Source organism: Anomaloglossus baeobatrachus, chromosome 8, assembly GCF_048569485.1.
Source record: "Anomaloglossus baeobatrachus isolate aAnoBae1 chromosome 8, aAnoBae1.hap1, whole genome shotgun sequence".
NCBI lineage: Eukaryota > Metazoa > Chordata > Amphibia > Anura > Aromobatidae > Anomaloglossus > Anomaloglossus baeobatrachus.
The window spans coordinates 29,649,509-29,674,732 of record NC_134360.1 but is presented as its reverse complement, the minus strand read 5'-3'; the positions used below and the strand labels follow the sequence as shown (position 1 = coordinate 29,674,732).

General features: G+C 53.4%; 1 protein-coding gene across 4 annotated transcripts in view; it reads left to right on the top strand.

Moving 5' to 3' along the window:
* UBA3 (ubiquitin like modifier activating enzyme 3) overlaps nucleotides 1–25,224 on the top strand; it is a 135,778-nt gene that overhangs the window by 17,861 nt on the left and 92,693 nt on the right. For all 4 annotated transcript variants that reach the window (XM_075320701.1, XM_075320704.1, XM_075320700.1 and 1 more), the window contains 7 exons: nucleotides 2,039–2,121; nucleotides 5,187–5,267; nucleotides 5,614–5,657; nucleotides 5,750–5,814; nucleotides 7,069–7,224; nucleotides 22,933–23,035; nucleotides 23,273–23,386. In XM_075320701.1, coding sequence (XP_075176816.1) covers nucleotides 2,039–2,121; nucleotides 5,187–5,267; nucleotides 5,614–5,657; nucleotides 5,750–5,814; nucleotides 7,069–7,224; nucleotides 22,933–23,035; nucleotides 23,273–23,386 — 646 coding nt within the window. The remainder of the gene's footprint in view (nucleotides 1–2,038; nucleotides 2,122–5,186; nucleotides 5,268–5,613; nucleotides 5,658–5,749; nucleotides 5,815–7,068; nucleotides 7,225–22,932; nucleotides 23,036–23,272; nucleotides 23,387–25,224) is intronic.

Genomic DNA, 25,224 nt, shown 5'->3' with positions numbered 1-25,224 from the left:
TTAACCTCAGTTTCTGTAGCGAGACAGTGGTGGTCTTGGAGGTGTTTGGAGTCGTTATGTTGAGATATGAATGGAGGGGATCTTGCTCTGCTTCAGTATGTCACAGTAAATGTTGGCATTCATGGTTCCCTCAATGAACTGGAGCTCCCACAGCCGGCAGCCCCAAACCATGACACTCCTACCACCATGCCTGACTGTAGGCAGGACACACTTGTCTTTGTCCTCCTCACCTGGTTGCCTCCACACACGCTTGACACCATCTGATCCAAAAAGGTTTACTTTGGCCTCATCAGACCACAGGACAGTTCCAGTAATCCAGGTCCTCAGTCTGCTTGTCTTCAGCAAACTGTTTGCGGCTTCCTTGTGCATCATCTTTAGAAGAAGTTTCCTTCTGGGATGACAGCCATGCAGAGCAGTGTAGTGCAGTGTGTGGTGTATGGTCTGAGTACTGACAGGTGGACCCCCCCCCACCCCTATAACCTGTGCAGAAATGCTGGCAGCAGTCGTTAATCTATTCTGAATAGAAGACCTCTGGATATGACGCTGACCTTGTGCACTCAGCTTCTGTGATTGATCATGGTGAGGCCTGTTCTGCGTGGATCCTGTCTTGTTATCCGCTGTATGGTCTTGGCCACCGTGCTGCAGCTCAGTGTCCGGGTGGTGGCAATCGTCTTATAGCCTCGGCCATCTTTATGTAGAGGAACAATTCTTTCTTTCTGATCCTCAGAGAATTCTTTCCCATGAGGAGCCATGCTGATCTTCCAGTGACCGGTATGAGAGAGTGTGTGAGAGATAACACCAAATGTAACATCCCTGCCCCCATTCACACCTGAGACCTTGTAACACATGACACTGAGGAAGGAAAATGGCTAATTGGGCACAATTTGGCCATTTTCACTTAGGGGTGTACTCACTTTTGTTGCCAGCGGTTTACACATTAATGGCTGTGTTGCGTTTTTTAGAGGACACCAAATTTACACTGTTGTACAAGCTGCACACTGACACTGTACATTGTATACAAGCTGCACACTGACACTGTACATTGTATACAAGCTGCACACTGACACTGTACATTGTATACAAGCTGCACACTGACACTGTACATTGTATACAAGCTGCACACTGACACTGTACATTGTATACAAGCTGCACACTGACACTGTACATTGTATACAAGCTGCACACTGACACTGTACATTGTATACAAGCTGCACACTGACACTGTACATTGTATACAAGCTGCACACTGACACTGTACATTGTATACAAGCTGCACACTGACACTGTACATTGTATACAAGCTGCACACTGCACATTGTATACAAGCTGCACACTGACACTGTACATTGTATACAAGCTGCACACTGACACTGTACATTGTATACAAGCTGCACACTGTACATTGTATACAAGCTGCACACTGACACTGCACATTGTATACAAGCTGCACACTGACACTGTATACAAGCTGTACACTGACACTGTATACAAGCTGCACACTGACACTGTACCTTGTATCACAGGGTAAGATCTGCAGTATTGTCCTATGAAAAGATATAATAAAATATTTACACAAATTTGAGGGGTGTACTCACTTTTGGGATAGACTGTGAGTCTTAAATGGAATCTGTCGGCACGGAATGACTGTTCAAACCAAGCAGCTGTCAATCAAAGAGGGGAATACAAGCAGGTGGGAAGGTGCAGGTAAATGTCTGGCCGCACCATGATGCACTGAGCGTTGGGCTTGGCCTGACCTGCTGTTCTGTGCAGACAGTGCCTTTAATATGAAACTATGGAGCGGTTATGAGAACACTAGCCGGGCACCGAGCGCGGAGTTTAAAGGGATGCGTTGCATTGTTACTTCTTTTCGTCTATGCTATCTGGGAGACCTCTGTCAATCAGACTATCCTCTCCATGAAGCCCTCCGGTGTAGCTTTCTGCAGCGAGGCAGCCCAATGTGATTTCATTCTTCTTTGTGGTTTCAAGCAGCATGAAAAGGCAGCCATCAATCAGTGACTGACGTCTCTTCTCTCATCAGGCCCTCTCAGGATTTCGACAGATCCATGTCATCGATATGGACACCATAGATGTTTCTAATTTAAACAGACAGTTCTTATTCCGGTAAGTGGAGACGCATTTTTCTTATTTTATCATCTCCGTTGAAATTGCTCAGCAGCCGACTGGGTTGTTATCACCAGATATGAATGACCACCAGATGGCGCTGCACAAACACTATTCGTGTCTGAACTGGCCTTCTGTTAGGGGCTTAGATTTGAGACCCCCCTTCCTTTTGACATCCATAAGTTACTGTATTTTCCTGATGGTAAGATGCAGTTTTTCCCCCAAAGCTGGGGGTAAAATGGGGTGTGTCTTACAAAACGGATATGGCTTACTGGGGAGGCGGTGGTGGAGCGGGGTCATAGGAGACAGGGTAACAGGACGCGCTCGGCGGTGTCGTGGTGGGCGCCACTGATCTGCTGGCGGGCTACGGGGGCATCTCGGTGGCAGGTGCATTGAGCTGACTGCTGGCTCCATTGAATCGCCCGCGGTTGACGGGATGAACTTCAAGAAAATGGCCGCAGAGGCGGCGCGTGTGCAGATTGACGTCATGGACTTTAAGAAAATTGCCGCGGAGTCCTATTTGTATACGCTCCACCTCACGTCAACTGCAGGTGATTCAATGGAGCCTGCAATCAGCTCAATGCACTCGCCGCCGAGACTTCCCGTCCTGTGACACCCGCATAGCCCGCCCGCAGATCAGTGGTGCCCACCGTGACACCCCTAAGCGCTTTCTGTGACCCTGCCTCCTATGACCCACTCCACCACTGCCGCCCTGGTAATCCATGTTCGGGGGATTCAAAGGAGCCCACAGTCAGATCAATGGCACCCACCGCCGAGACACCCTGTCTTGTGACCCTCCATCCTGTGACCCTCGTGAGTCGCTCTACTGCAGTGTCACCCCCGCAGCCTGCCGCCCTGTGAGTCCCCGGCCCTGTGAGTCCCCGGCCCTGTGAGTCCCCGGCCCTGTGAGTCCCCGGCCCTGTGAGTCCCCGGCCCTGTGAGTCCCCGGCCCTGTGAGTCCCCGGCCCTGTGAGTCCCCGGCCCTGTGAGTCCCCGGCCCTGTGAGTCCCCGGCCCTGTGAGTCCCCGGCCCTGTGAGTCCCCGGCCCTGTGAGTCCCCGGCCCTGTGAGTCCCCGGCCCTGTGAGTCCCCGGCCCTGTGAGTCCCCGGCCCTGTGAGTCCCCGGCCCTGTGAGTCCCCGGCCCTGTGAGTCCCCGGCCCTGTGAGTCCCCGGCCCTGTGAGTCCCCGGCCCTGTGAGTCCCCGGCCCTGTGAGTCCCCGGCCCTGTGAGTCCCCGGCCCTGTGAGTCCCCGGCCCTGTGAGTCCCCGGCCCTGTGAGTCCCCGGCCCTGTGAGTCCCCGGCCCTGTGAGTCCCCGGCCCTGTGAGTCCCCGGCCCTGTGAGTCCCCGGCCCTGTGAGTCCCCGGCCCTGTGAGTCCCCGGCCCTGTGAGTCCCCGGCCCTGTGAGTCCCCGGCCCTGTGAGTCCCCGGCCCTGTGAGTCCCCGGCCCTGTGAGTCCCCGGCCCTGTGAGTCCCCGGCCCTGTGAGTCCCCGGCCCTGTGAGTCCCCGGCCCTGTGAGTCCCCGGCCCTGTGAGTCCCCGGCCCTGTGAGTCCCCGGCCCTGTGAGTCCCCGGCCCTGTGAGTCCCCGGCCCTGTGAGTCCCCGGCCCTGTGAGTCCCCGGCCCTGTGAGTCCCCGGCCCTGTGAGTCCCCGGCCCTGTGAGTCCCCGGCCCTGTGAGTCCCCGGCCCTGTGAGTCCCCGGCCCTGTGAGTCCCCGGCCCTGTGAGTCCCCGGCCCTGTGAGTCCCCGGCCCTGTGAGTCCCCGGCCCTGTGAGTCCCCGGCCCTGTGAGCCTCTTGAGTCGCTCCTCTACAGTGTCACCCCCCACAGCCTGCCGACAGATCAATGGCATCCGCCGCCACACCCCTGAGCCTGCAGTATTGCTGACCCTCCTGAGCTGCAATACCCCCTCCTCTGAGCCCACAGCATCGCCTACCCGGCCTCCTGTAACCTTCCTGAGCCGCTCCACCACCGGTGAGCATTAGGATTAAGATGTACTAGGATTATAACATGGACCATCATTTTAACATTAAAAATTATTTTTTCCTTTTTTGCTCCTCTAAATTTGGGGTGCATCTTATAATACAGTGCGTCTTATAAAACGAAAAATACGGTATAGTCCACCTAATATAAAGTTCTCCAACCTTTGTAGGTCCTTTTATTTCTCGATCGGTTCAATGGGGGGCACAGGAGACGATGGGTGTATGCCGCTGACACTAGCAATAAAAGGCTAGCTACTCCCCACCAACTGGCACACAGATCATCAGGCTTAGCTTAGTGTCAGTAGGCGGCACACACTGTGCGGCAAGATGGTAGCTGCTATGGAAGCAATCCCGTTCACTCAATCTGTATTCTCCCCCTTCAGCTTTTTATCCTATTGACACAAACAGGAGAGTAAGGAGTGTAACACGCAAAAATTTATTATTGGAAAAAGTTAATCAGTTTTTAATCACAATAACAATATTAGTATCAAAAAGAGACAAATGTTAATTAGAACAAACGGACAGTGGACATCTGTGGTTCATGTTAGTGGTGTATCCTAGGTAGTATGAGGAGGGGGGGTAAAAAGTAGAAAAGCAGTATACCTGGAATAGTTTAATACTAAAGTGCAAGTGCAAAAAATCCCAGAATGTACCAACAAAGAGATATTTTGGCATAGACAAATATGAAATCCATGCCAATCATAATGATAACATAGTGTAAATGCACATGTTAAAATAATCCATATTGAGGGTAACAAAAGCCGAGATAATGCAATGTATACTGATTGAAGAAAAAAAAAATCCACCCCATAAGACCCCAACGTACGTTTCGCAACTCTTACCGGTAATACCACAAAAATTAGCCAGCTTCCTCAGGGGGATACTACAAGTTAAGACAAGTCCACTCACTCCCTAGACTGGCCAAATAACACTTCCGGTGGAGACGTATTCCTCTCGTTCTTCACCGAAGATTATTACCGATTCATTGGAAGATCGTAACAGCAGCCTCCAGTCTCCTCGGCAGGGGACTAGTCTTCCAGAACCTTACAGTGCAGTTTTATATACTTGCTTCTTCTACTTTTCAGGCCTAAAGATGTTGGAAGACCAAAAGCCGAGGTGGCGGCTGAGTTTATAAACAGCAGAATACCTGACTGTTGTGTCACACCGTATCCTTTACAGACATCGCCAGGCTCCGACACAGATTACAGATGATCCTAGAGACCCATTAACCACTTCCTGACATGTGGCATACCTGCATGACACACTTTGGGCGTGGGTGTATAGAACGAACTCCAGACCTGAACCTGGGCCGGTGCCTTCTGTGCGCTTTACACAGGGATTTTTCATTTGCATCCTTCATGTATCGCCCAATTACTGTATCAGTTTTGCCTAGAATGTCCCTTTTCATTACAAAATGCTATGACTTTTCGGTCCGGATCCTTTGCACAGTTTTTCCTAGGCCGTATACTAATATACCATTTAATTATTTTCCTTAATTCCTGCAAAATGAAGACATTACAGTAAAATTCAAGATTACGACGAATCCTTTTACAGAGGTAAGGATCGCCCCACATTATATAATACCATTTCTCAGTGTAGGCCTCTGTTCTGGGTGTGACGGGGGTCTCTCCTCTTCTCTCCTCTGCAGATTTCCATATTATCGTGTGCGGTCTGGATTCCATTATCGCCCGGCGCTGGTTGAATGGGATGCTGGTAACATTACTATTATCCAAAGTGTCTGAGATGCAAATCACTAATATGTCGGTAACTGGAAATGTTTAAAGGGAACCTGTCACCAGTTTTTTTACTATTAAACTAAAAGGGTCCCCTTCTGCAGCTCCTGGGCTGCATTCTATGAAGGTGCACCTTGCGCCCCGTCTCCCCTTGCAGACCCCAAAAATAACTTTATAAAAGCTGACCGCCACGTATGCTAATTACCTGATCTAGTCGGGTGGGCGTCCTTTTTTTCAGCTCCTGCCGCTGTTCGCCGTCCTCCTTTCTTGATTGACGTAGATGACGCCTCCGTCATCGTTCATGTTGCTCTTTAAAATCTCACGCCTGTGCAGTTCTGTTGGCTCGCGCAGGCGCAGTTCGCTCTGCCATATCGTGGGCAGAGCAGAAAACATAGCTGCCCTCGCCGGTGAGCTAAATGCGCAGGTACGACGATTAGGTCGGGTACGAGGATGACGCAGTGACGCCATACACAGCGTCGACTATAATCTCGCGCCTGCGCAAATAGCTCGCCGGCGCACGCGAAGGCAGCTATGTTTACAGCTCTGCCAGCGATGAGGCAGAGCGAGCTGCGCATGCACGAGCGGACATGACTCTGCCCAGGCGCGAGGTTTGAAAGAGCAACGTGGATGATGACGGAGGCGTCATCATGTCAATTAAGTAAGGAGGACAGCGAACAGCGGCAGGAGTGGATACAGGAACCGAAAAAGAGGACGCCCACCCGACTAGATCAGGTAATTAGCATACATGGCGGTCAGCTTTTATAAAGTTATTTTTGGGGTCTACAAGGGGAGTCAGGGCACAAGGTGCACCTTCATAGAATGCAGCCCAGGAGCTAAAAAAGGGGAGACTTTTTAGTTTAATAGTGAAGAAACTAGTGACAAGTTCCCATTAAAAGGGATCGTCTCATCTCTGCAAGTGGCGATGCATATATCTATGGTCACAAATGGTCTGTCCTCTGGGACCCCCTCCGAGCCCACTCCTCTGCACAGGAGCGATTCCAGTTTTTCTGGGGCTGCTTTATTTAAGTAAATGGGGGCTGGCTGCAGATCCTCTGTGCAATATGGAGACTTGGATCCCCAATTTTGAAGGGGACACCGCAATGCCCATCTGATGCGCTTGTGTAATGATCCCCATTGTAGTGCCTACAATTTGAGTTTGCCCATAGAAACCAATCTGTTTTTCTTCCTCCCTCCTTTTTTTTTTTTTTAACTTTTTCACTTTTTTATTTTCTAGATGTCTCTTCTGAACTACGAGGATGGAGTGCTGCAGCAAGGTTCAGTGATTCCTCTGATTGACGGCGGTACGGAAGGATTTAAAGGAAACGCCCGGGTTATTTTACCAGGAATGACAGCCTGTGTAGAGTGCACCCTCGAGTTGTATCCGCCACAGGTACGGACGTGGGTTTTTATGATGGGACTTACTTGCAGAGGTCGCAAACATTCTCTCTCCACTCACTTCTATTAGCACACGTACACCAAACGTTGCAGACGTCATTCCTTTCTTACTGGTGGCCATGGCCAGCACTAGAGCTTGGACCAATTTGAAGAGCTTTTCTGGTCTTTTGATATTGAAGACTTCTGAATGCTAACAGGTGCAGTGTGCACACAGTCAAGATTTCTTCGGCGCTCCATTGGGAGACCCAGACGATTGGGTGTATAGCACTGCCCTCCGGAGGCCACACAAAGCAATTACACCAAAAAGTGTAAGGCCCCTCCGCCTCTGGCTATACACCCCCAGTGGGATCGCTGACTCACCAGTTTTCTGTTTTGTGCGAAGGAGGTCAGACATCCACGCATAGCTCCACTGTTTAGTCAGCAGTAGCTGCTGACTCTATCGGATGGAAGAAAAGAGCCCATATAGGGCCCCCAGCATGCTCCCTTCTCACCCCACTTGCGGTTTGTAAGGTTGAGGTACCCATTGCGGGTACGGAGGCTGGAGCCCACATGCTGCTTTCCTTCCCCATCCCCCTGAGGGGCTCTGTGGAAGTGGGATCTTACCGGCCCCCAAACCCTGAGGCCGAGCTCCATCCACAGACCCAGAGACCCTGCTGGAGGAGCTGAGTACAGTCAGGGACAAGGCCCTGCAACGTTCAGGTACTCTGTGTCCCCGCACAGACAGGCCACGCACACTCCAGGCTTGCTGGGTGTGCTAGTGCGCCGGGGGCACTAGCGCTGCGCGCTCGGGTTAGAGTCACTGCAGCTTAGCTGAGTGATTTTATGTCTTGGGAACTACCGCGCCGGCCGCTCCGGGAGCGGCGGCGCCGCTGGGACTTGTAGTGCGCCGGGGACTCGCGCTGCCCGCGCTTTTACGGCGGCAGCGCTCATAAATCTAGTCCCCGGCTTTTGCGGCCTAGTTACGGTTCGTTCCCGCCCCCTCCCTGTCAATCAGGGAAAGGGAGAGACGCTGTGCAATAGGCAGCGCCGAGGGCTGGAGCCTTATTTACATGCTCCAGCCCTCTCACTGGGCACAGTGGGGACGCAAGTTTCCCGCTCTTGGTCTCAACACGCCCAGGGCCCGCCCCTCTCCACAGGACGCCGGCAGCCATTCCTGCATGCAGTCTGGCTGGAGAACGGACACAGGCTCTGGGGGACTCAGACAAGGGACTCTGGCGACCACACACCCGCGTTTATGCGGGCGGTAAGCTGCACATAAGTGCTGGCCCCACTAGTGCCACAGTGTTATTTGGTGCATTTTTTCTCTGTACCATATATATTTATATTGCACTGTACAGTCGCTTCTTGGCTTATACCCTCATTGCTCTGAGGAGACAACAACATGTCATCCGCAAAACGCAAGGGTGCCAAGGCACAGGCGGTATGCACTGCTTGTGCCGCATGTGGGGCTAATCTACCGGCAGGTTCCAATGACCCCCATTGTGTGCAATGTTCGGTCCCTGTGCCACTTCGTCAGCCAGAGTCTATGGTAGTAGTGGCCCAGGCAGAGACGCCTGTGAACCCTGCCCCGGTGACGGGGACAGAATTTGCAGTTTTTGCTGATAAGATGTCTGTGACTATGACAAAAATCCTGGAAACCTTGCAGTCCAGGCCAGTTTCTCAGACCATGGACACTGCTGTGTCTATGCTCCCCGGTCCCCCTCAGTTGGAACTAATCCGTACTTCAAGGGGGTCCCAGGCATCACAGGCTGAAGACTCTGACTCGGATGACAGTCCCAGGCAGCCTAAGCGGGCTCGCTGGGAAAGACCCTCGCCGTCATCACACTGGTCAGGGTCTCAGCGAGACGAGGCTCTGTATGAGGAGACAGAGGTGGGTGATCAGGAATCTACTCCTGACACCGCTCTCAATCTAGATACCCCTGATGGTGACGCTATGGTAAATGACCTTATAGCGACCATCAATAGACTGTTGGATATTTCTCCCCCAGCCCCTTCAGCAGAGGAGGCAGCTGCACAGCAGGAGAAGTTCCAGTTCCGGTATCCTAAGCGTAAATTGAGTACTTTTCTGGACCACTCTGACTTCAGAGAATCAGTCCAGAAACATCATGCTTATCCAGATAAGCGTTTCTCCAAACGTCTTAAGGATACACGTTATCCCTTTCCCCCTGACGTGGTCAAACGCTGGACCCAGTGTCCAAAGGTGGACCCCCCAATCTCCAGGCTTGCGGCTAGATCCTTAGTTGCAGTGGAAGATGGGGCTTCACTTAAAGATGCCAATGACAGACAGATGGACCTTTGGTTAAAGTCTGTCTATGAAGCTATCGGCGCGTCGTTTGCTCCAGCATTCGCGGCCGTGTGGGCACTCCAAGCTATTTCAGCTGGCCTGGCACAAGTGGACTCTATCATACGTCCAGCAGTGCCGCGAGTAGCGTCCCTAACCTCGCAAATGTCTGCGTTTGCGACTTACGCTATCAACGCTGTCCTGGACTCTACGAGCCGTACCTCAATGGCGTCTGCCAACTCTGTGGTTTTGCGCAGAGCCTTGTGGTTAAAGGAATGGAAAGCAGATTCTGCTTCCAAGAAATGTTTAACCAGCTTGCCACTATCTGGAGACAGACTGTTTGGTGAGCAATTGGCTGAGATCATTAAACAGTCCAAGGGTAAAGACTCCTCCTTACCCCAGCCCAGATCAAGCAAACCTCAACAGAGGAAGTGGCAGTCGAGGTTTCGGTCCTTTCGAGGCTCCAGCAAGACCCAATTCTCCTCGTCCAAAGGGACTCAGAAGGAGCAAAGGAGCTCTGATTCCTGGCGGGCTCATTCACGCCCCAAGAAAACAACCGGAGGAACCGCTTCCAAGGCGGCTGCCTCATGACTTTCGGCCTCATCCCTCCGCATCCTCGGTCGGTGGCAGGCTCTCCCGCTTTTGCGACATTTGGCTGCCACAGGTCAAAGACCGGTGGGTAGCAGACATTTTGTCTCACGGGTACAGGATAGAATTCAGTTCTCATCCTCCGCCTCGGTTCTTCAGAACCTCCCCACATCCCGACCGAGCAAATGCCCTTCTGCAGGCGGTGTGCTCACTAAGAGCAGAAGGAGTGGTGATCCCTGTTCCTCTGCAGGAACAAGGGCAAGGTTTTTACTCCAATCTCTTCGTGGTTCCAAAAAAGGACGGCTCGTTCCGTCCTGTTCTGGACCTAAAGCTGCTCAACAAGCATGTGAACGCCAGGCGGTTCCGGATGGAATCCCTCCGCTCTGTCATTGCCTCAATGTCTCAAGGAGATTTCCTTGCATCAATAGACATCAAAGATGCTTATCTCCACGTGCCGATTGCTACAGAGCACCAACGTTTTCTACGTTTCGTGATAGGAGACGACCATCTCCAGTTCGTAGCTCTGCCATTTGGTCTGGCGACAGCCCCACGGGTTTTCACCAAGGTCATGGCGGCAGTGGTAGCAGTCTTGCATTCTCAGGGACACTCGGTGATCCCTTACTTGGACGATCTACTTGTCAAAGCACCCTCTCAAGAGGCATGCCAACACAGCCTGAATGTTGCGCTGGAGACTCTCCAGACTTTCGGGTGGATCATCAACTTTTCAAAGTCAAACCTGGCACCGACTCAATCACTAACGTATCTTGGCATGGAGTTTCATACTCTCTCAGCGATAGTGAAGCTTCCGCTGGACAAGCAGCGGTCTCTACAGACAGGGGTGCAGTCTCTCCTTCAGGGTCAGTCGCACCCCTTAAGGCGCCTCATGCACTTCCTAGGGAAGATGGTGGCAGCAATAGAGGCAGTCCCGTTCGCGCAGTTTCATCTGCGTCCACTTCAATGGGACATTCTCCGCCAATGGGACGGGAAGACAACTTCCCTAGACAGGAAAGTCTCCCTTTCTCAGACGGCCAAGGATTCTCTGCTATGGTGGCTTCTTCCCACCTCATTATCGCAGGGAAGATCATTCCTGCCCCCATCCTGGGCAGTGGTCACGACAGACGCGAGTCTGTCAGGGTGGGGAGCAGTTTTTCTCCACCACAGGGCTCAAGGGACGTGGACTCAGCAGGAATCCACCCTTCAGATCAATGTTCTGGAGATCAGGGCAGTGTATCTTGCCCTATTAGCCTTCCAGCAGTGGCTGGAAGGAAAACCGATCCGAATTCAGTCGGACAACTCCACAGCGGTGGCATACATCAACCACCAAGGAGGGACACGCAGTCGGCAAGCCTTCCAGGAAGTCAGGCGGATTCTGATGTGGGTGGAGGAAAGAGCATCCACCATATCCGCAGTTCACATCCCGGGCGTAGAAAACTGGGAAGCAGACTTCCTCAGTCGCCAGGGCATGGACGCAGGGGAATGGTCCCTTCACCCGGACGTGTTTCAGGAAATCTGCCGCCGCTGGGGGGTGCCGGACGTCGACCTAATGGCGTCTCGGCACAACAACAAGGTCCCGACCTTCATAGCGCGGTCTCGCGATCAAAGAGCTCTGGCGGCAGACGCCTTAGTGCAAGATTGGTCGCAGTTCCGGCTCCCTTATGTGTTTCCACCTCTGGCACTCTTGCCCAGAGTGTTACGCAAGATCAGATCCGATTGCGGCCGCGTCATACTCGTCGCCCCAGACTGGCCGAGGAGGTCGTGGTACCCGGATCTGTGGCATCTCACGGTCGGCCAACCGTGGGCACTACCAGACCGTCCAGACTTACTGTCCCAAGGGCCGTGTCACAAACCACCGGGGGGGTCACTCAGAAATCCCCCGCGCTGGCTACCAGTACGTCACAATCGGGGGGTAACAAGTGGGGGTCACCCCTCCTTTATACCTCCCGACCGACAGACAGAGCACGTGACGCGCTCTCTAGCGCCCCTCTTATAGTCAGGCCAATTATGGAATTGCCCGACCATAAGCAAGGAGGCCGCTATACTACTTATGCCGATTATTGAAGGGTCCCCGGTGAGAGTAAGGTATATATTCCCCCGACCTCCGCGGGCGGAATATATAAAATCTCCCCGAATCTCACTGGCCTCCCCACAATAATCCTTGGCACAATTCGCTGCCACCAACCGATTTACGGTAACTATTAGCCGAACACACAGACGTGGGATTCAAGATCGAGATAACAGAACAGCCCAAGATTAATTATATAATTTAATCAGCCTAAAGCACACTAGAAACTACAATATATACAATAGGGAATCTACAGAATATACATATGTCAGAGTACAGTTACAGATAAAGCATGTTTTACAAACAGGTATGCAATTCAATCAGTTACCTTGTGCGTCTGGCCACAGGGGGGCGCTGTAGACCAGGTTTCTAGGAACTCCCACAGATGTTTCCTGCACGTGACCCCCAGCGAAAGAACACTGGAAAATGGCCGAAGTAGGGTTATCAACCTGGGCAAATCCAGGTCCCCTCCTACCTTAGTGACCTCAGAGGGAGCACTGCTCCACCCCTGGCTTGAGTTATGGACAATCCACAACATGGAATATGGGCCATAACTTTGCCTGGGAGCGTCGTAGGCGGACGCCAATGCTCTCATTGTGACAGTTATGAATTTAGCTACAGAACGAGGGGACTCATGACCTGTCTGCCAGTTCCCCATTGGCTGATATCACGCCTGGGGCATTTCCCAATGTCCTGCTCCCATAAAAAGGGTGTGCCGGCATCGTCCGCATGCGGAGACACCATTTTTATGGTTGCCATATTTATCGGAAATATGGCTTGCGAGATATGAACCATTTTTTACTGGAGTCGTTCTGTCTGGCTATTTCCATAGCCTTGCTAACTAGCTAGCAGCCCCCACTACAGGGTCACGGCAGGGAGTCATCCTGTGTCCATTGTTCCCACATCATCTCATTTCCATATCACAGGACATGGCCATGGAGGTGTAAGTGGAACACTGAGAACAAGAAGGGAGGAGGGCACTGCCAGGGAGTGATGAGGGATTATGACTGGAGTCATAATTCATCTTCATATCCCGGGATTTGCCTCACACCTCCCCCCTTTTGAGGGCGCTAGGGGGCAGCACACTCCGGTGTTCCCCCGTGCGCCCGTCCGCGACCTCTCCTTGTCGGGACAGCCCGTCTGCGTTACCGTGGTCACGGCCCCTTTTGTGGCGAATGGTGAAGTTGTATTGCTGGAGCGCAAGGCTCCATCGCAACAATCGCCCATTCGTCCCAGAGACGGTGTGCAACCAGCTGAGGGGATTGTGGTCCGTCTCCACGATGAAGTGGCGCCCGTATAGATAGGGTTGCAGACGCTGCAGGGCCCACACTATGGCCAGGCACTCCTTCTCCATCGTGGAATAGGCAACTTCCCTTGGTAACAGCTTCCTGCTCAGGTACAAGACTGGGTGCTCTTGGCTCGCAGAGTCCACCTGGCTGAGCACCGCACCGAGGCCGAAGTCACTGGCGTCGGTCTGTACTACAAACGGCCGCGTGAAGTCGGCTGCCTGTAGCACGGGCGGGCTGGACAGGGCGTCCTTTAGGGCCCGGAAGGCTGTCTCGCAGTCCATTGTCCAATCGACTGCAGAGGGCAGCTTCTTCTTGGTGAGGTCCGTCAAGGGCTTTGCCAGGCTACTATAGCATGGAACAAACCTCCTATAGTACCCAGCGGTCCCCAAGAAGGACATCACCTGCTTCTTGGTCCTGGGGGTGGGCCAGGATGCGATGGCTTCCACTTTCTCAGGCTCGGGCTTCAGTGTTCTCCCACCTACCCGGTGACCGAGGTACTGGACCTCGCTCATGGCCAGCTGACACTTTCCCGGCTTGATGGTCAAACCTGCCCGGTGGATCCGCCTGAGCACCTGTGCTAGATGCTCTAGGTGGTCCTCCCAGGTGGGACTGAAGACGGCAATGTCATCCAGGTACGCGGCCGCGTACCCTTCAAGTCCCTTGAGCAGGGTGTTGACCATCCGCTGGAAAGTGGCAGGGGCATTCCTCATCCCGAATGGCATCACCGTGGACTCGTACAGTCCAAATGGGGTAATAAAGGCAGAGCGTTCCCTGGCCTTGCGAGTCAGGGGGATCTGCCAATATCCCCGGCTCAGATCCATGATGGTCAGGTACTGAGCCCCGGCCAACTGATCGAGCAGGTCATCGATGCGTGGCATTGGGTACGCATCGGCGACCGTGACCGCATTGAGCCCCCTGTAGTCCACGCAGAACCGAGTGGTTCGGTCCTTCTTAGGGACGAGGACTACAGGCGAGGCCCAAGCGCTGTTGGATGCCTGGATCACCCCCAGCTTCAGCATCTCGTCAATCTCCTGGCGCATGTGTTGCTGCACCTCCAGGGAGACCCGATATGCTGAACGCCGGATCGGGGGATGATCCCCAGTGTCCACGTGATGGACAGCCAAGTCAGTCCTTCCGGGCTGGTTGGTAAACAACCCCCGGAAGGGGAGGAGGGTGGCCCACAGCTGGGACCGTTGGTCTTCCAAGAGCTGGTGGCCAACCTCCACATCCTCAATGGATCCGCCTGCCCTAACCTGGGCTAGCATATCCAAGAGGGTTTCCGCTTCTCCCTCCTCGGGCAGGTTGCACACGGGGAGCGCACATGCCTCCCGCTCATGATGTGCCTTCATCATGTTCACATGGAAGGGCTTCCGCCTTCCACGGGCAGGGTCCAGGGTGACCAGGTACGTTACAGGGTTGAGCTGCTGGTACACGAGGTATGGGCCTTCCCAGGCTGCCTGAAGCTTGTCCTGTGGTACGGGGACCAGTACCCACACCTTTTGACCCACTTGGTAGGTCCTCTCACGAGCGTTCTGGTCGTACCAACGCTTCTGATCGGCCTGGGCTTGAGCCATATTGTCGTGTACCAGTTGCGTCAAGGCCTGCATTTTGTCCCGGAAGCGCATGACATACTCGATAACCGACACTCCAGGGGTGGCCAAATCCCCTTCCCAAGCCTCTTTCACCAGAGCCAGGGGGCCCCGCACACGTCGCCCGTACAGGAGCTCAAACGGTGAGAATCCTGTTGAGGCCTGTGGAACCTCCCGGTAAGCAAATAACAGGTGTGGGAGATACCGCTCCCAGTCACGCCCATGGGAGTCGACCAACATCTTAAGCATCTGCTTTAAGGTGCCATTGAACCGCTCGCACAGGCCATTAGTCTGTGGATGGTACGGGCTGGCCACCAGATGTCGCACCTGGACTTGCTTACAGAGGGCCTCCATCAGCTGGGACATGAATTGGGTCCCCCGGTCAGTGAGCATTTCCTGGGGAAAACCCACTCGGGAGAAAATCTCCAGCAATGCGGTGGCCACCTTGTCAGCCCGAATGGACGACAAGGCCACTGCTTCTGGGTACCGGGTGGCATAGTCCACTACCGTCAGTATGAAGCGTTTCCCGGAGCTGCTGGGGATGGCCAGCGGGCCGACCAGATCCACAGCCACCCTCCTGAAAGGCTCATCGATGATTGGCAGAGATACCAGTGGGGCTTTGGGGTGTGGCCCCGCCTTCCCCACTCTCTGACAGGTTTCACACGAACGGCAGTAGGCAGCCACATCGGCCCCCATTTTTGGCCAGTAGAAATGCTGGTTTAACCTGGCCTTGGTCTTAGCGATCCCTAGGTGTCCGGCCATCGGAATCTCATGTGCGATCCGCAACAACTCCGTCCGGAACGGATAGGGTACCACTAACTGTCGGTCCCTGGGCCACGCCTCCGGTGAACCCTGCTGGACCGTGGCCCGGTACAGCCGTCCTTGGTCCCAGACCACTCGCTCCGGGTCCGAGTCCGAGGGAGGCTGTGCCGCCTGCTCCTTAAGAGCTTTCAGGCTGTCGTCAGCCTCTAACGCTGCCTGAAACCCCTGACTAGATGTGGCCAGAATCGACGAGACTGTCACATCTTCAGTCAGTACCCCGGGACCTGTGTCCTGGCCTCCACCTGACTCGGCTGCCACTTGGTCAGAAGGGGAAGAGCTATCGGACCTCCGGGAGGCCCCTTGGCTTCCAGCACTCCCACTGCGGGTGACAGCGGCCACAGCCGCTGCGACCGTGGGTCGTGCCTGCTCCTCCTCCGTGCCTGACCAAGTCGCCGGTTCAGGCAGACCTACCTGGCTTCCTGACACCCCGGTTGTGGGGGAACCATGCACCGAGATCTTACCTGGGAGCACTTCCGCTCCTGGACCGGCCCCAATGTCACCTGCCTGTTCCCCTCCTGCAGCAACAGAACCCCGCTGTGAAATCTCTGGGGACCCCACATTTGCTGTGGTAGCCCCCACCCCACACACTGGTCCTCCCCCTGCAGCACCCTGCTCTCTGCTTATCCCTGCAGAGGGCAACAGATCCCAGCTCACAGGCTGATTACTTGTAGAGGCATTGTCACACCTTTCTCTGACCCCCTCCCCTGTCACAGCTGCAGCTGTGTGTGTGTCTATGGTGTCTATGCAAGCAGAAATATCAGAGTTCACTCCCTCCTCCCTCACATCATTCATAGAATACACATTAACATTGTTAGGAGTCATGTCAGTACTGGCTGAAGGTTCAGCCCTTGGTTGGGGCCCAAACTGGGAGGTTATCTGCCCCAAATCTGTCCCAAGTAGCACGTTTGCGGGGATCCGATCAGTTACCCCCACCTCCCTCACCCCTCGCCCTGCGCCCCAGTCCACATAAATGTCAGCAACAGGCAGCGCCGGGTCAGTGCCTCCAATCCCGGAGACAGCGAGGGTTTTTCCAGGGATCAAGTCTTGGGGGGACACCATCTCAGGCCGCACCAGAGTCACCTCCGAGGCGCTGTCTCGCAGTCCTATGGTCACAGACCGGCCGACGGTGACAGGTTGGAAGCTGTCCAGGGACCTACCACCACCCCCACCCACACAATACACCTTGGGCGGCCCTTGGGACGGGGACGGAGCCGGGGCCTTGGGACGCTGAGGGCACATGGCCTTGAAGTGTCCAGGTAGGTTGCACTGGTGGCACCGTCTTGGTTCCGCCACGGGCCTGGAGAGGGGAGTTGAGGGGGACACCCCCTGCAGTCTAGGGGCAGGTGGGGCAGTCGCAGAGTTCATCTTACCCCCTCTCCAGGTGCTGCTGGTGGCCGCTCTCCTGGCCTCAGGGGCCCGGTTGTTGGTGTAGTCATCGGCAAGGGCAGCTGTAGCCGTGGACCCCTTTGGCTTCTGGTCTCGGATGAACTGGCGGAGATCCTCAGGGCAGTTCCACAAGAGTTGCTCCGTGATGAACAAGTCCAGGATCTCCGGTCCGGTGGAAAGCTGCAGGCCTTGGGTCCAGTGGTCGGCAGCTCGGGCAAGTGCCCGCCTGTGGTCAGCCCAGGAGTCCTTTGGTCCCTTCTGTAGGCTCCGGAACTTCTTGCGGTAGGACTCCGGGGTGAGGTTGTACTGTTGGATCAGGGCCCGCTTGATGGTGTCGTAGCCCTGATCTGCCTCAGCAGGCAAGTCCCCAAGGATATCCAGGGCCTTACCCCTTAAACGGGGGGTCAGGTATTTGGCCCACTGGTCCTTGTTCAGATGGTGCTGCAAGCAAGTCCGTTCAAAAGCAGTCAGGAAAGAGTCCAAGTCTCCATCCTTCTCCAGCACTGGGAAGTCCTCAACACGGACCTTTGGAAGTTTGGTGTTTTGAAGGTCACATGTGGCTGATGAGGGCCGGAGCTGAGCTAGCTGCAGCTGGTAGTCACGGTCTGCCTGTCGCTCTCGCTCTCGCTCTTCACGCGCTGCCTGCCGCTCTCGCTCCGCAGCCTCACGCTCTGCGTGCCGCTCCGCAGCCTCAGCGTCACGCGCTGCCTGCCGCTCTGCCCTGCGCTCTGCCAGGAGTTCCTTGTAGCCCTTCTGGTCTCCAGCCTGGAGAAGGGCCATAGCCATTTGAAGAAGGCTATCCGAGCCTCCCAGGCTCGGTGGAATGGCACGTGGTGATCTGCGGCACGCTGCAGAGCTAGGCGATTCACTGTCCCTTTCAGAGCGGAGGGCTGGCATCTGGCTCGTTGAGGAACCTTGGGTGAGCTCCTCCTCATCTTGTCCAGCAGTGCCAGGTTGCGCAATGTCCTCGGCAGAACGGTTTTCTGGCGTCGAGCTCCTGGAGGACTCGTGGGCAACCTCCTCATTGCTGTCCACAGCACCGTCCTCCCTCTCTTCGGCTCCTGCCTTAGCATTGGCCAGTTGCATAGCTCTGCTCCTGGTGCCATCAGCCATTCTTGCAGACTTTTGGTCACTGACACAGAACTGACACCTGATGCCTCCACACACCTTACAGTATCTGCACTCTGACACTCTAGTGTTGAGCTAGTCTGAAGACCCCAGCAGCCACAGCTGCTGCAGGCAGTCTTTAGTGTCTGGGAGTATGGGTCTCACACTCACACACACTATTATCTCGATCCCACCGCTATGCCACCAATATGTCACAAACCACCGGGGGGGTCACTCAGAAATCCCCCGCGCTGGCTACCAGTACGTCACAATCGGGGGGTAACAAGTGGGGGTCACCCCTCCTTTATACCTCCCGACCGACAGACAGAGCACGTGACGCGCTCTCTAGCGCCCCTCTTATAGTCAGGCCAATTATGGAATTGCCCGACCATAAGCAAGGAGGCCGCTATACTACTTATGCCGATTATTGAAGGGTCCCCGGTGAGAGTAAGGTATATATTCCCCCGACCTCCGCGGGCGGAATATATAAAATCTCCCCGAATCTCACTGGCCTCCCCACAATAATCCTTGGCACAATTCGCTGCCACCAACCGATTTACGGTAACTATTAGCCGAACACACAGACGTGGGATTCAAGATCGAGATAACAGAACAGCCCAAGATTAATTATATAATTTAATCAGCCTAAAGCACACTAGAAACTACAATATATACAATAGGGAATCTACAGAATATACATATGTCAGAGTACAGTTACAGATAAAGCATGTTTTACAAACAGGTATGCAATTCAATCAGTTACCTTGTGCGTCTGGCCACAGGGGGGCGCTGTAGACCAGGTTTCTAGGAACTCCCACAGATGTTTCCTGCACGTGACCCCCAGCGAAAGAACCCTGGAAAATGGCCGAAGTAGGGTTATCAACCTGGGCAAATCCAGGTCCCCTCCTACCTTAGTGACCTCAGAGGGAGCACTGCTCCACCCCTGGCTTGAGTTATGGACAATCCACAACATGGAATATGGGCCATAACTTTGCCTGGGAGCGTCGTAGGCGGACGCCAATGCTCTCATTGTGACAGTTATGAATTTAGCTACAGAACGAGGGGACTCATGACCTGTCTGCCAGTTCCCCATTGGCTGATATCACGCCTGGGGCATTTCCCAATGTCCTGCTCCCATAAAAAGGGTGTGCCGGCATCGTCCGCATGCGGAGACACCATTTTTATGGTTGCCATATTTATCGGAAATATGGCTTGCGAGATATGAACCATTTTTTACTGGAGTCGTTCTGTCTGGCTATTTCCATAGCCTTGCTAACTAGCTAGCAGCCCCCACTACAGGGTCACGGCAGGGAGTCATCCTGTGTCCATTGTTCCCACATCATCTCATTTCCATATCACAGGACATGGCCATGGAGGTGTAAGTGGAACACTGAGAACAAGAAGGGAGGGGGGCACTGCCAGGGAGTGATGAGGGATTATGACTGGAGTCATAATTCATCTTCATATCCCGGGATTTGCCTCACAGGCCGTTTTTCCATCGGAATTCTGCGGCCCTGAACCTGACTGTGTGGCCATTGAGTCCTGGATCCTAGCGTCTTCAGGATTACCCCAAGGGGTCGTGGCCACCATGAGACAGGCTAGGAAGTCCACTTCTGCTAAGATCTACCACAGAACGTGGAAGATTTTCTTATCCTGGTGCTCTGCACAAGGAGTATCTCCCTGGCCATTCGCGTTACCTGTCTTTCTTTCCTTCCTGCAATCTGGGTTGGAAAAGGGCTTGTCGCTCGGCTCCCTTAAAGGGCAAGTCTCGGCACTATCCGTGTTTTTTCAGAAGCGTCTAGCACGACTTTCTCAGGTGCGCACGTTCCTGCAGGGGGTTTGTCATATCGTACCTCCGTACAGGCGGCCGTTAGATCCGTGGGATCTAAACAAGGTCCTTGTTGCTCTCCAGAAGCCGCCCTTCGAGCCTCTGAGGGATGTGTCACTTTCTCGACTCTCACAGAAAGTGGCCTTTCTGGTAGCGGTCACGTCTCTTCGGAGAGTGTCCGAACTAGCAGCGCTGTCATCCAAGGCTCCTTTCCTGGTGTTCCACCAGGACAAGGTAGTGCTGCGCCCCATTCAGGAGTTTCTCCCTAAGGTGGTATCCTCTTTTCATCTTAATCAGGATATCTCCTTGCCTTCCTTTTATCCGCATGCAGTTCATCGGTATGAAAAGGATTTACATTTGTTGGATCTGGTGAGAGCACTCAGAATCTACATTTCCCGCACGGCGCCCCTGCGCCGCTCGGATGCACTCTTTGTCCTTGTCGCTGGTAAGCGCAAAGGGTCGCAGGCTTCCAAAGCCACCCTGGCTCGATGGATCAAAGAACCAATTCTTGAAGCCTACCGTTCTGCTGGGCTTCCGGTTCCATCAGGGCTGAAGGCCCATTCTACCAGAGCCGTGGGTGCGTCCTGGGCATTGCGACACCAGGCTACGGCTCAACAGGTGTGCCAGGCAGCCACCTGGTCGAGTCTGCACACTTTCACCAAACATTATCAGGTGCATACCTATGCTTCGGCGGACGCCAGCCTAGGTAGAAGAGTCCTGCAGGCGGCAGTTGCCTCCCCGTAGGGGAGGGCTGTCTTTGCAGCTCTAACATGAGGTATTTCTTTACCCACCCAGGGACAGCTTTTGGACGTCCCAATCGTCTGGGTCTCCCAATGGAGCGCCGAAGAAGAAGGGAATTTTGTTACTTACCGTAAATTCCTTTTCTTCTAGCTCCTATTGGGAGACCCAGCACCCGCCCTGTTGTCCTTCGGGATTTTTGGTTGTTTTTCGGGTACACATGTTGTTCATGTTGAATGGTTTTCAGTTCTCCGACGTATCTTCGGAGTGAATTTGTTTAAACCAGTTATTGGCTTTCCTCCTTCTTGCTTTTGCACTAAAACTGGTGAGCCAGTGATCCCACTGGGGGTGTATAGCCAGAAGGGGAGGGGCCTTACACTTTTTGGTGTAATTGCTTTGTGTGGCCTCCGGAGGGCAGTGCTATACACCCAATCGTCTGGGTCTCCCAATAGGAGCTAGAAGAAAAGGAATTTACGGTAAGTAACAAAATTCCCTTCTTCTTCTAGCTCCTATTGGGAGACCCAGCACCCGCCCTGTTGTCCTTCGGGATTTTTGGTTGGTTTTTCGGGTCCACATGTTGTTCATGTTGAATGGTTTTCAGTTCTCCGATGTTACTTCGGAGTGAATTTGTTTAAACCAGTTATTGGCTTTCCTCCTTCTTGCTTTTGCACTAAAACTGGTGAGCCAGTGATCCCACTGGGGGTGTATAGCCAGAAGGGGAGGGGCCTTACACTTTTTAGTGTAATGCTTTGTGTGGCCTCCGGAGGCAGTAGCTATACACCCAATCGTCTGGGTCTCCCAATAGGAGCTAGAAGAAAAGGAATTTACGGTAAGTAACAAAATTCCCTTCTTTGCAAGTATGTGGTTTGCATACTTCCAACCACATTCCAACTAGACGTGCACAGCCTTGCTCAATGCATGTGAATTGACAACTAGTTGGCATGTGACTAGTTCTATTGATAGGTGAGGTTCACTAAGGATTGGTCGTGAGCATTTTTAAAGGGAACCTGTCACCAGATTTGGTGACTAACAGTTGCAGCCACCACCAGTGGGCTCTTATATACAGCATTCTAACATGCTGTATATAAGAGCCCAGGCCGCTGTGTAGAGCATAAAAAAACACTTTATAATACTCACCTAAATTGGTCGCTGCGGTGGATGTGGCTCAAATGGGCGTCTGCGTCCTCCGGTGCCGGAGCCTCCTCTTTCAGCCATCTTTGTCCTCCATCTTCTGAAGCGACGGTGCATGACGCGTCCAACGTCATACACCCTCTCCGGCATTCGGGTCGTGAGCAGGGCAGATCAAAGTATTGTAGTGTGCCTGCACGAGACCGGCGAGTGTGTATGACGTAGACGCACCATGCACCCAGGCTTCAGAAGAAGGACGAAGATGGCTGAAAGAGGAGGCGCCGGCACCGGAGAACGAAGACGCCCATTTGAGCCACATCCACTGCAGCGACCGGTTTAGGTGAGTATTATAAAGTGATTATGTTCTACACAAGCGGTCTGGGCTCTTATATACAGCATGTTAGAATACTGTATATAAGAGCCCACTGGTGGTGGCCGCAGCTTATAGTCACCAAATCTGGTGACAGGTTCCCTTTAACTACAGAGGGCGCAAGCATTCTCTTTCCACTCCTATTAGCACACGTACACCAAACGTTGTCGGCATCATTCATTTCTTACTGGTGGCCATGCCCAGCATGACAGCTCAGACCAATTTTACAAGGTTTTTTGGTCTTCTGATCAGTCTGAAGACTTCTGAGTGCTAACAGCGTGCAGTGTGCACACTGTCAGGATTTTCCAGTATTACAGGTGAAAGCGGACAGCCACATTCCTAGACGTGCACGGTCTTGCTCAATACATGTAAATTGAGAGGGGACGGGCATATCTGCTTGGCATATGACTAGTTCTGGTCAGCGAGGGTCCCTAGGGATGGGTCATGTGTGTTTTAGTCCACTTTAAAATGTTCCATGTCTCTGAATACAAAGGTTTTTTTTGTTGCTTTTCCAGATCAATTTCCCCATGTGTACGATTGCATCTATGCCCAGATTACCAGAGCACTGTATAGAATACGTCCGGATATTGCAGTGGCCGAAGGAGCAGCCATTTGGAGGTATGAAATGTCAATTTATGGTCCGGTTCCAATCCGTTATGCTGACAACGCTGAGAAGAAATAACACCTTGTATCATCTTTATGGAATCTGTGCTGTTTTTTTTGTGTATGATGCTTTTTACAGCACGGCTGTGGCTCCAGGTGATGGGCAGTACACTTTTTTTTTTTTTTTTTTTTAGCCTCCCTGCATCCTTTGTATAAAATGCATTGGATCTGTTTATTTTTTTTTTTTTGCAGAGGGTGTACAACTAGACGGAGATGACCCTGAACATATTCAGTGGATTTTTAAGAATTCTTTGGAGCGGGCGGCACAGTATAACATCAGAGGCGTAACATACAGACTTACTCAGGGTGAGTACAGAAGCCTCCGCAGCAGAAATGAGCACATAAAGCATTCCCTTACAGGTATACCTTCCCAATATTTAACCTCATAACGACGGCCGTACGACTTAAAGCGGCGGCAAAACAGGGTACTTATTCTGTTCCGCCGCTTTAAAGCGGCGGCCCGAAAAAACCCTGTAGCGCCCCCCAGCGACCGAAAATCTCGGGGGTTTCAGCTACCGGGGGTAGCTGAGACCCCCCAGATTATGAATCGGGGTGGTTTTTTTGGACCCCGATCATGTGATCGGCGGTATACACCGTATACCGACGAACACATGAAAAAAAAAGAAATGGCCGGTAAAACTGATTTCTTTTTCATCTGACATGATCAAACATGTCAGATGAGAAAGAAATCTAACCCCCTAGTGCCCCCAAAGCCCCCGGTACCGGAGAGTCCCCCCACCCCCACCCCTACCCCCACCGGACATCCAAAATGGCGCCGAAGCGCACAGAAAACTGCCGCCGGCGCCGGCTCTGCAGTCATTTCCCTCCGATCTGAAATGATCAAACATTTCAGATCGGAGGGAAATGTCCTCCCCCTGACCCTTCCTCCGGTCCACCGGAGCCCTCTGGTCACCGGAGCCCCCTCCGGTTCTCCAGAGCCACCACCCCCCTCCCCCCTCCGGAGCGTGGAAGATGGCGGCGCACAGCGCGCGGCCGCCTTCATTCTGCTCTTTCTGCCGCATGTGACACGTCACATGCGGCAGAAAGGTGTCCCCAGGTCCCACTAGGTCACCCCCCGTCACACCCCCCCAAGCCCCCGGTTATACGTTACCTGTCTGCCGCTCCGGGCCCGCGATCGCCGCCTCCTTCTTCAATGCTGGCGGCGCATGCGCAGACAGCGGCTGTCAGCTGGATCCCTGCAAGCAGGGATCCTGCTGACGTCGCTGATGCACAGGCTCCACTGTGGACCGGGGGAGGGTGAGTGCAGTGATCTGCGGCCACACTCCTCACATGGAGAGGCTGCTGTTCCAGAAAATGGGGGGTACGTTCTGTGAGCGTGCCCCTCATATTCTGGAATGAGGTTACTGCAGGTCACTCTGCCCTAGGTTGGACCGGGGCAGTGTGAGTGCAGTATTCTCAGATTACTGCACCCACACTGCTCATGGAGAGCTTGCTCTTCCAGAAAATGGGGGATACGTTCCCTGAACGTGCCCCCCGTATTCTAGAAGATCCAGAGTCGGCGCGGGACCTCCAAAATGGATTACAGCGACCGGAATTTCTTTATTTTCAATAAATTGGTAAAAGAGGAATGTTTCGGGGAGTGTTTTTTCAAATAAATTTTTTTTTTGTCTTTTTTTTGTCTATTACTTGACTGGGTTAGTGATGTCGGGTATCTGTTCAGATGCCGTGACATCACTAACCCCAGGGCTTGATGCCAGGTGACATTACAGCTGGTATCAACCCCATATATTACCCCGTCTGCCACCGCACCAGGGCGCGGGATGAGCTGGGGCGAAGCGCCAGGATTGGCGCATCTAATGGATGCGCCACTTCTGGGGCGGCTGCGGCCTGCTATTTTTAGGCTGGGAAGAGTCCAATAACCATGGCTCTTCCCACCCTGAGAATACCAGACCCCAGCTGTCCGCTTCACCTTGGCTGGTGATCTAATTTGGGGGGGACCCCACGTTTTTTTTTTTTTTTAAAAAAACGCCTGGGGAGCCCTCCAAATTGATCACCAGCCAAGGTGAAGCTGTCAGCTGTGGTTTGCAGGCTACAGCTGTCTGCTTTACCCTAGCTGGCTATCAAAAATAGGGGGGACCCCACGTCGTTTATTTTAATTATTAATTTTTTGGGGGGCTAAATAC